This window comes from Daucus carota, chromosome 4 (genome assembly GCF_001625215.2).
Source record: "Daucus carota subsp. sativus chromosome 4, DH1 v3.0, whole genome shotgun sequence".
In the NCBI taxonomy this organism is placed as follows: Eukaryota; Viridiplantae; Streptophyta; class Magnoliopsida; order Apiales; family Apiaceae; genus Daucus; species Daucus carota.
In genome coordinates, this window is record NC_030384.2 from 38865266 (window position 1) to 38877161 (window position 11896).

At 33.1% G+C, this 11896-nt stretch overlaps 1 protein-coding gene across 1 annotated transcript; it reads left to right on the top strand.

The window, feature by feature from the left end:
- Window positions 1-4686: 4686 nt before the first annotated feature.
- LOC108218897 (sucrose transport protein) lies at window positions 4687-7917 on the top strand. The gene is made up of 4 exons (XM_017392055.2): window positions 4687-6091; window positions 6789-6852; window positions 6935-6978; window positions 7535-7917. The coding sequence occupies exons 1-4, from the start codon at window positions 4829-4831 to the stop codon at window positions 7709-7711; spliced, it is 1548 nt and encodes a 515-aa protein (XP_017247544.1). The 5' UTR covers window positions 4687-4828; the 3' UTR covers window positions 7712-7917.
- Window positions 7918-11896: the final 3979 nt, after the last annotated feature.

Below are 11896 nucleotides of genomic sequence, written 5' to 3' on the forward strand. Positions count from 1 at the left end.
AAATATTTAAAATATGTTAAATATAAAAGAAACTAGTCCGGTACAAAAGTATATTAAATAAAAATCTAACTTTAAGAGATAATAGTATATACATAATAAATGTATCGGATAATAGAAATTAGAAAGATGGATATCAAAGCTATAATACAATATGTTTTTCTATTTAAAAAAAGGTTAATAAGTAATTAAATATATAACTGTGTGTATAACAAAAAGTGACAATAGATTTAAAACTCAAAGTTAAAAAGAGCACAGCTGAGTACAAAGTTAAAAGAAAAGAACAGAAAAGAACCGTAAGTGGAATCCACGTCATTCTGTACCAATTTCTGTATCGCTTTCTGTGGACCTAGCATTACTCAAAAAAAAAAATTTGCTTTTAGTATTAACCGAGATAAATCTATAATCATACGAGGAAGATTAAAGTAAAACAACATATACAGTAACATGGGACGGAAGTATAATTTCCAAAAGAAAAGAAAGGAAATATGGAAGCTGAAACTAGTACTGAATGAAGCAGTGCGTCAGCATTATTATATTAATAAGTACTCACAACATAGAAAAATATATACTCCAATTCGTGTGAAATAAGAAAGAATAAATGAGGACCTGCCACGGGAAAACATTATCAAATGATTAAATGACGCGTATGTTTGAAGTTGGAGGTACTGTTGGTTTTTATTCTCCATTATATTTGTTTTGCATCTTATAGATAGATATAGAGATATGAGATGAGATGCGATTTGTTTTGTTTTTTATTTAATTGAAGCATAAGTATTTCTTTCTTTTTCCGCTTTTTCTTTTTGTTTAGGGGAATAAAAACATCTTTCAATTCCAATAAAAAGATGGGAGATCGGACAAAAACTCCTTCCAATTTAACAAATTAATAATATTTTAAATGATAATTAACATTTTTCTTATAACTTCAGTTGAGTTACAGTTGATCCACATTGTAGCATGCGCCATTTAAATAACAAAAACATAATGCATGGGAATGGCATATATCATTTTTTTACTTTCATTATGTATTAGCAATTACTGAATTTATTTTGCCAATCAAAATGAAAAATCGTATTACTATATTTACTTCTCAAAAAGTCCCACTATATTTATAAAATGATCGAGTAAATTTAAAATGATCATATCGCTCGTCTATCGCTTGTCGTTATAAAGAGTCGTTGAAACGATATATTGAAAACATGTACTCTGTTTTATCACATTCCATTTTGCAGCATCATTTGATACAATCTCGTAAAATTTTCTATCACTAAATCAAAACCAACACTTCCCGAAAGAGAAAACAGACACTTTCTCGTCAAGAATAGCAAACAAATTGAACTTGTAAATTGAAATTTCAAATAAAATTTAGATTTAAAAATGCAATGACCGCTTATGAAATTTAAAAGCAACTCCAATGGTGTTACCTATTTTGAACCCCTAAAATATATATATTAATGGTTACTTAAAATATAGGTAATCAAAATGTTGTTTTACTTCAACGGTATTCCCTATAATCATCCTTATATTTGAAAAAAATAATATTTTATTAGAACTTCTACAATGATGGGGAGATAAAAAAAGGGAGGGAAAATGAAAAATGAAAGAAAATGAGAGAGGGAGATGAGGTGGAAGAAATAGGGGCTTAATTTTCTATCTCCTTGTTTTCTCTCACCTAAAAGTTTTAGGTAAGGAAAGGAGGGTTGGAGTGAACAATTTTTACTTAAATCTCTATTCTTGTCCACATAAGCTCATTAGAGATAAGAGAGATAATCCCTTGGAGTGCTCTAAGAAGCTCCACTCGAATTAAAGAAAAACCAGAAGTTCTAATGATCTGATTAGAAAAAGTGAAACAAACAAGTAATATAGGAAGAAATGCTTACGACCACTTCACAAGATAAATTTATAATATTTTATATTATATTAATAAATTTTTATTCAATAATTATAAATATCAAAAAATTATCCGAATACAGAAAATTTAAAAATTAATTTTTATTTATAAAATTTTCTTTCTTATAAATAATAAACATTTTTTAAGTTAAGGCAAACAACCTCTTAATCTTGCGTTAGTCATCAAGTGAAACTTATACCCCCTCGTGTTGTTTTCCTTATTTTCTGTTAGGTCGTTACTCGTTTGTAATAATAAAAAATTGTTTTTACAATTACTTTTATAAATTATAATAATTATTATATACTGCTTTCAAGAAAACAAATTTAGAATAAGTACTTTTTATTACATAGTTAAAATATTTTAAAATATATGTTAAAAAGTTAAATAATTTATAAGACAACACTTCCGGTTATTTAAGTTCACTGTTTGCACGTATTTTGAGAAACCTATAAAATATGTTAAAGCGAATTTTGAATAGTTTGATAAATTATTTTCCGAAGATTTACCAATTGAAGATTACGATTATCTTTTATAACGATAATACTAACAATGACATTGCTCTTTTTGTCCTTTTTTTTTTATGTCTATTGGATTTTTTACATGAGATTTTTAATGTAATGAACACATTATTTTGATTATTTTTAATAAAATTTTCTTTTTAAATTAGTATATGTAATATCTATTTTATTAATTAAAAATAAATTCAAAAAACAATAATCAAAATTATCTATTTTATGCATCTCAGATTTTCTTAACAAATAAAGAATATGCGGAAAGAAACGACAAACTAATAAACATGATTTGAGAGTAAGTATAGGAGATACATTATATATGTCCTAATTTATAGTTTTTGAGATTTCATAGAAAAAAAATTCTAATGATATTTTAGTGATATTTTATTATTAGGACGAACTTTTCAAGTCTTATCTTAAGTCAGTTTTCTCTTTGTCATATTTTATATTTTATTATATAAAATTCTCTCTCTCTATTATATATTGTCTTTTTATGATGAGGAAAGTATTCCCTCCTTCTCATTTAATTGTACGCACTTTAATGTTTCTATAAAATATAGTTCCATGACTTATTTTTAAGATTTTCTATAATTTTCTAAGTAAAAATTTGAAAATCAGATTTTTTAATATAAAAACAAGTTATTTTGGAGGAGCATTGAATGAGTGCCGCTCCCCGGCTTATACAACTTAGGGGGACAGAGGTAGTTTTAATAATTAAATATTAATTATATATTGAGGATAAGACACGTCACTGAAGTTGAAATTAGTTTAATATAATTTAAAAGTATAATTTTATATTATGTTTAAAATTGTTCTATCCATTATATTTATTGTAATATCTGCACTTTTGTAATTCTCTGTATCCGAGGCACAAGTTGTGTTGACAATTACGGGAAACTCCACTATATCTCTTTTATATATTAAAAATCAATGAGTCTCGGCTCTTCAATCATTTTTCTTTTCCACTGCTTTATACACATTTTTTAACCTCATTGCTCAAATCCAATGTAAAAAATTAGATGGGACGGAGGGAGTATCTTAGTGGATGTGTGAATTCAGATCTTCTCATCCCTTATTTTTAGCTTCTATTCTCTTCTTCTAACTATTATTTTATAATATGTATTAGAAAAAAACGCTTTCTCTTCACTTATGTTGTTGGAGATGAGAATAGATATTGATGTCTTAAGTTATTGGGATCTAATATTTTACATTTAATTTGAGTAATGAATTAAGATGTTGTGGAGCTGCTTTCAGAACAACTCCAATTATTTAGTTACTTGGAGTCTTATACTAATAATATAAGGAATGTAAGGAAAAAACCACATTTCAACCGTATCTTTGTGATTTTCTAAATCATTAAGATCTTATTCTCATTTATTATTTTTAACTAATCTTTCTTCACCTAACTCTTAATTCATAATAATTATTAAAAACAAAGTTTTTCTTTATGTTCATTTTTATGATAATGATATTTTTTTAATGATAAAATGTTATTTGAATAATGAATATAAAGAATGTATTGGAAATGAGAATGTCTAATAAGATCATCTCTAATAGTCTCATATTCAACTCCTAAATATAATGTAAAATATTAAACTTGAGGTTAGCATACTATTAAGAGTGTGAACTCCAACTATTCTTTTTATATTCACTCCTCACATTGTATTTTATTATAATTTGAATTTAACTTTAACAAAAATTAAATTGGATGAAAGTGAATATGTATTATAAAAAATAAGTTAATAGCATGTCGTGACTCTTTGGTAGAGTGACTTAGAATCTATTGGAGTGTTTCTCATCCTCCCAATTTCGATTTGAAAATTTTATTTAAGAGATTATTGAAGATGTTGTGATGTCTTATATTATTATGATACAATATTTTATATTACTCCCTCCGTTTCAAAAAGTATGACGTTTTGACTTTTTACACACATTTCAAAGTGTTTTGACCAAGCACCTAAAATCATCATTTTTTTAAAAAAAAATTATACTTTAAAATTTTGACTATATACTTTTATTTAAAAAAATAAAATTTAAAAAATAGTAAATATAAGTACGTGGTCAAAGGACTTTAAACTACGTGCAAAAAGTCAAAACGTCATACATTTTGAAACGGAGGGAGTAAAATTTAGTAATGAATTAAGATACAGATCGGAGATACTTTAATAAAACAAAAGTAAGAAAGGGGTAATGTACGTTACCAAAGACAAGTGGGATATAACGGATAACATTTTTACTGTACTGAGTTTCCCAATACAATGCCGCCAAAATCCTTATAAATACCTCACATCTCTCCTTCTGTTTCCTCACTCTCACACCTAACTATCCTCCCTCCCTCCCCCTCACTCTCTCTATCTCTCTCCCATCACCCTCACCACAAAACACACACAAACAAAACCATAAACAGATAAAATCAAATTAAATAATCATGGAGAACGGTACGAAGGAATTAAACAAGCCGCAACCACCGTCCTCCGCTGCCATGCAGCTCCAAACGCCAGTCCAAAAAATCCCAACCGCCACGTGGAAACTCGTCCTCGTCGCTGCCATCGCCGCCGGGGTCCAGTTCGGGTGGGCCCTCCAGCTCTCCTTACTCACCCCTTACGTCCAACTCCTCGGCATCCCTCACAAATGGGCCGCCTACATCTGGCTCTGCGGCCCAATCTCCGGCATGCTAGTCCAGCCCATCGTCGGCTACTACAGTGACCACTGCCAATCCTCCTTCGGCCGGAGACGCCCCTTCATCGCCTCCGGCGCCGGATGCGTCGCCATCTCCGTCATCCTCATCGGCTTCGCCGCCGACATAGGCTACAAAGCCGGCGACGACATGTCCAAAACGCTCAAGCCTCGCGCAGTCACCGTCTTCGTCATCGGATTCTGGATCCTCGACGTCGCCAACAACATGCTGCAAGGCCCATGCAGAGCCCTCCTCGCCGACTTATGCTCCGGCGACACCAGAAGAATGCGCTCCGCCAACGCATTCTACTCCTTCTTCATGGCCGTCGGTAACATCCTCGGCTACGCCGCCGGGTCCTACAACAATCTCTACAAGCTCTTCCCCTTCTCCAAAACCCATGCATGCGATTTATACTGCGCGAATCTAAAAAGCTGCTTCATCATCTCCATCGCCTTACTCATAATCATCACCGTCGTAGCCCTCAGCGTCGTCAGAGAAAAGCAGTGGTCCCCTGACGACGCGGACGCCGCCGATGAGCCGCCGTCCTCCGGGAAAATCCCGGTGTTCGGCGAACTACTCGGGGCCCTCAAGGACTTACCGCGACCCATGTTACTATTACTAATCGTCACGTGTCTTAATTGGATTGCATGGTTCCCGTTTATTTTATTCGATACCGATTGGATGGGCCGGGAGATTTACGGAGGGACAGCTGGGAAGGGGAAGCTATATGACCAAGGTGTTCGGGCCGGGTCATTGGGATTGCTGCTCAACTCGGTGGTTCTAGGGCTGACGTCAATTGCCGTCGAGTATCTTGTCCGGGGAGTCGGTGGTGTGAAGATTCTATGGGGAGTTGTCAACTTTATATTGGCGATAGGGTTGGTCATGACGGTGGTGGTGTCCAAAGTGGCGCAGCATCAACGGGAGCATAGTGCGAATGGGCAGCTTCTGCCGCCGTCCGCCGGAGTTAAGGCCGGAGCTTTGTCGTTGTTCTCCATATTGGGTATCCCCCTATCGGTAAGTATCTCAACTGAAAAAATTTATTAATACTCTTTATTACTCTAAATCGAAGAGATGATGATGATACTTTTTGCTTAGCTAAAAAAAAATTACACTTTTCATTTGAGTCAAAAGCTGTAATTATGATGTTTAAATCGAAACGTGGGGAGTTTAGGTAGTGGGAAATATGATTGCTTGAATGCGATGATCTGTTTTAAAAGACATTAATTTATTTAACCATGCTTATCTCCAAATTAATTAGAAGATGATTTTCGGGTTGTTTAAAATAAAGTATTGAATGGATGTTCGTAATATATGCAACAAAATATATCCGTAGTCTGACAAAAGTCTCGCAGAAGAAATAAATGTGCTTACACTTGGATTTTGCAATCACGTAATATCATTAATTTCTTATCTGCAGCTGTTACTGTACATTGCATGCCACTGCATTTCTAAGATTTGACGCAATTGAATACGAATTTATCCCCTCCCGAATAAAACATCTCATCACTAATAAATGCCATGATAAATTATTCATGTATTTCGCCAGCAGCTTATGGATATGGACCATATTGAATTGAGACACTTTTTTTTCAAAAGAAAAGAAAAAGAAACGAGCTTGGATTTTATGTAAAAGCCGCACACAATTATATTATATGTTGGTACAGTCATATTTAATATTTTTCCTCTAATTTTTCATTTTTCATTTATGCAGATAACGTATAGTATTCCTTTCGCTCTGGCATCTATATATTCCAGCGGTTCTGGTGCAGGACAAGGTCATTTAATTCCCCATTATTTTAACATGAATCATATTTTTTGTTTTAATTACTGTATATTGATTTTTATTATTATGTACAGGTCTCTCTCTTGGAGTTCTTAACCTCGCAATTGTTGTGCCACAGGTAATCAGCCAATAATTTATATATTATTTTAAATTATTTGTTGATTTTATGATGTTTCTTTTTCAAGGTGAATTGAAATTTTGGACTCCAGTAGTCATTATTGGTGTGAATTACTGCTCTATTATTGACCTATAAGTGAACAACAACAAAATATTACAAGACCCGGGGTCCTACCTATTCTTTTCTGAATCTATTCGAGAAAATAGGTAGAAGAATAAAAATAAGATAGGGGAGAAAAAGATGGATGTGCCCGTGACAACTAATTAAATTTTTTATTGTTTTTTGGAATATTCTGGTTCTGGTTCATCAACTTTCAGCTTTCAAGTTTGAAGCATGTTACATTACTTTCTATTATCATTGAAAAAAGCCAAATCTTGGTTGTTCTTCAGTGACTACAGCATGGGTTCTTTTTTCTTATCATGTTCACATCCCGAAAGGCCCATCTATAAATTAATCATGCAATATGGGCTCTTGGAATACTTGATTTTGTTTGATCACATAAGATTGCTGGAATCGGCATGCTTTTTATTTTTGTTCTGACCGTGATTTTTGACAGATGATTGTTTCGGTTCTGGCCGGGCCATTCGACTCCTTATTCGGTGGAGGAAACTTACCGGCTTTCGTCGTGGGAGCGATCTCCGCGGCGATCAGCGGTGTGTTGGCTATCGTTCTGCTGCCAAAGCCTTCTAAAGATGCGGCGTCCAAATTGTCGCTCTCCGGTACTTACCATTAAAATGGTTCAATTTGTACTGTGAAGTGGTTAGGAAGCGGCCATTTTAGATTGCTAAGCATATCGAGTGGCTTTTTAAGATTTCCTAATGTGGAAACTACCAGCTCTTTTACTGTAAATTTTAATTTGGCTAGCGTACTTGGAGTTCGAGAAATTTGTGTAACTTCCTGTGGGGGAGTGTTTGTTTTAATATAATGTAAGGTTTGTCATGATCTTATCTAGAATAAATTTCTGTGTTTTATCATTTCAATCACTCGAAACATTATTCGAATAATAAACAGAAAAAGACTTATAGTGGAACATATTTATAAGATATGTTTCACTGGTCACAAAAATTTTGACGGACTGATGTGGTTCGGAGAAGTACAGGGATCCATCAAAATTTATTCTCCAAAGATGGAATTTATTCTTGAAGTGATTGAGGTTGGTTACGGGGAGGAGTTTGGGTGAATTTGCCCCAAAAAGTTAAAGCAGGACAAACATGGTGGTGAGATGAAAAAGATTTAACCAAGGCTGCCTCTTATAAAGCACGTTGTTGTGGGCAACATCTGATAAATAGAGTTAGGCTAGGAAACACAATCAAAAGTATCAACTTCGGAAAGCCTGTGATCTAGCTCTAAAATTAACGGATATTATTCCCTTTGGATGTACGTGATTAAGTTAGCTTCTAATTGTAGCAGTGGTGATCTTATTTTAAGTACTTTGAGTTCCCTCCCCCCTCGGTCTCTACCTCAGAGTGTATGAATATATCTTTCGACGTCTCCACCTTAACTCTGTCGAAGTCTTTATCTTTATTCTCTCGAGATCTCAACCTCCGGTTACTCGATAGCTATTCATTCTCCGACCTTTTCATGTCAATCTCAAACGACTTCGATGAAGGCTTATACGGTCCAATAAATCTAAGACCTGATATACTAGATAAAATTTAGCCCATCCACATTATTTGTTTCCAAAAAATTGTGCGATAGCTTGAATCCTTATAAATAAGATACGTGGACTCTTTTATCATTAAGTCGAATCTTATTAAAAAATGCTAGAGAATATTTACACTCAAGGATCAAATACAAGATCAACTAGATTTTTCATCGATCACTCACAGTCCTGTATTCTTCGCAAAATCTTTCTTATTTGAAACAAGTTTTCACATTTATTATTAACCACTTTCTCTTTTTAACACACATATACTAATTTCAGACAAAATTTTTAATATCTGACGATGGATCTGTCACCTCAATTATATATGTGCCGATGGATCATGTCTTATATGGAAAAGATTCATGTCACTATGTTCTACATGGTGGATACTGTTTAATATTATTGATCTTTCTTGACGAAGAAGGTGAGATCAACATGACTAAAATCTGTTTCAGCTTCATATGCTATTCAGATGACATTGAACCTTTTTTTACCAAACCAACTAATTTTTTCTAAACTATGGTGATATTTCTTATAATTCTTATTGAGGGTCTATGTATCTAAAATCTTTAAATGTTAAGCAAGATCATGAATGAATTTTATGTTATATTTTATTACTGTCACTAATTTAAAATCCCATTTCAGGTTAAAGAGTCGAGATTATGGACACCTATTTTTTAAAATAATTAATGTCTTTATGTTCATATTATATTATAAGAATATTGGAGATGATGAAGAGTCGAACTTGAAGCTTCTGTCAAATATGATTTCTAATATCATGTTTCTAACCGATACATATAAATTCATAAGATGTCAGAAAAAGTGTTCAAATAGCTAGATCTCACACTATATATCTTACGAAGAATATGAAGTTAGGAAATTCTCACGAATCTCATGTTAGGAAATTCACTTATTCGTGCTCTTTTATTCATTAATCTCATTATAAATAAGCCGTGACAATGGTCCTCATATATTGTTAAATTTCATCAGGAAAAAGAATGTTCTTAACCAAACCAAGCATACATCTCTTACAAAACAGTGCCCAATCACCTTCGGTTCTAAAACTTCCATTATCTTATTGATAAGAGTAGTACCTAATTAGTCTCCACAAAATGATTATCAATTGGAGTGCAAAGAGTAGTTGTGACTTGTGTACATATACCTCGTAATCATTACAGTACAATTTTGCCAATAAAAATAAAAAAGCCATCGACAGCTTCTAGAATATCCGGTGGCCGGCGAACTCTTTGGTTATATTATCTCCAACTCATTCAAAGGCACTGGTTGTAGTTAAGGCTCCTTCAATTTACTAACCACCCTGAACGAATTCTTTACAAAACTAACCACCTTTTTTTTCACTTTACAAAACTAACCACCCTAATTCATATACACCAGGGGCGAACACCACAGAAGAAGGGATACATGTTCGCCCTTGCCAAGGGCGAACACCACAGAAGAATGCATAAATGTTCGCCCCCCAGAAGGGCGAACATAGTGGTTTGGCAGAGAGTGTATTAATTTTGGTGTCGTGCTGCAAGAGTAAAGCAGAAGAAAGGCACCTCATTGTCATGCATGTGCTTTGGTTCAGTACTCTCCTTCCTCAGTTGTGGCCGCAAAATAAAATTTATTTTTATTTATTATTTTTATCATTTTTTATATAATTACATGCACGTAATGTAAAATTAATAAGAATATTAATTAAATTAGTTAAACTTACTGACTCAATATTATATTGTATTAAACATATTAGTCTAATACAATATCACATATATATATTGTTTTATCTTCCGACTATTAAATTAGTTAAAATTACTGACTCAATATTATATTGTATTAAACATATTATTCTAATACAATATCACATATATATATGGTTTTATCTTCCGACTAATAATCTTTGTCATATTGGATTAAATATTTTTAAGTCAATCTTTTTCAAAAATATTTAATCATTTCTAAAAATATATAAATATCAATATTATCGCTGATTCTAATGTAAAATTTGTCAAATTCTAATAAAAATGAATGTCCACAAACTCTCAATATTCTAATTAATAAAATATTCGATAAATGTAAATATTATAATAATTTTATTGACGACAAATTTTAAATTTTAAATATTGCGGCAATTTGCACTCTCAGCCGGATTTGGGCCACAATTGAGGAAGGAGAGTACTGAACCAAAGCACATGCATGACAATGAGATGCCTTTCTTCTGCTTTACTCTTGCTGCACGACACCAAAATTAATACACTCTCTGCCAAACCACTATGTTCGCCCTTCTGGGGGGCGAACATTTATGCATTCTTCTGTGGTGTTCGCCTTTGGCAAGGGCGAACATGTATCCCTTCTTCTGTGGTGTTCGCCCCTGGTGTATATGAATTAGGGTGGTTAGTTTTGTAAAGTGAAAAAAAGGTGGTTAGTTTTGTAAAGAATTCGTTCAGGGTGGTTAGTAAATTGAAGGAGCCTGTAGTTAAGTTATAAATCAAAAGCAATTGCACACTAATTTAGGAGTTTAAATAAGCGCTTTTGAAGATGTTAAGTACTTTTTCCACAAGAGACCTTTAAAGCTCGTGTAGTCGTGACCTGCAGACGTTCCCGGTCATTTCCGGATAATAATGATAATTAAACTAAAACACTTTTTTGATTCGAAGATTATGTCATGATTGTTGTTATTTTACAAACTTATCCGCAACTAGCCGTCCAAAAAATGAGATTTACATGAGCCGAAAGAATGAGCTAGCGTGCTAATTAATTCCATCACAAATTCTGGAATAAATTAATACACATTTTGTGACCGCTTCACTTTTTCTGAGATTTTATTAGCATTGTCAGTTGTCACCTGGTTATATGCATCAAACAATCGAACCCCAGGTAGTATATAATTACTCCATTTTTGTGCCACGAATCAAACAAGAGTCACTTTCAATACGAAATTATAAATCAAATCGATTTGCTGGACACTAACATTAAATTGTGTTCGGTTGGTGAGATGACCAAATACTAGGTCAGTTAGAAAGAAGTTCGTAGTCACTCAATTTACCGACATCCCCATTTAATCAGTTCTTATATCATACTACGGATTATCACTTTTGATTTTGTCTAGAAATGCGCTTCGTCAACACGGAAATATATCATATGTTGTCGATAAACTGTTTGTCCATTTTTATGATGAAAAAAGAAAACTCTAGAATGAATGTGTAAATCTCGAAAAAATACGTAATTCCGCATTCATATAAAAATTGGTACTATGATTCATCGACAATACAGCAA

Coding starts and splice junctions, on each gene's coding strand:
- LOC108218897 (XM_017392055.2), top strand. CDS start 4,829: ATGGAGAACGGTACGAAGGAATTAAACAAGCCGCAACCACCGTCCTCC. Junction 6,092..6,788: donor TATTGGGTATCCCCCTATCG/GTAAGTATCTCA, acceptor TCATTTATGCAG/ATAACGTATAGTATTCCTTT. Junction 6,853..6,934: donor CGGTTCTGGTGCAGGACAAG/GTCATTTAATTC, acceptor TATTATGTACAG/GTCTCTCTCTTGGAGTTCTT.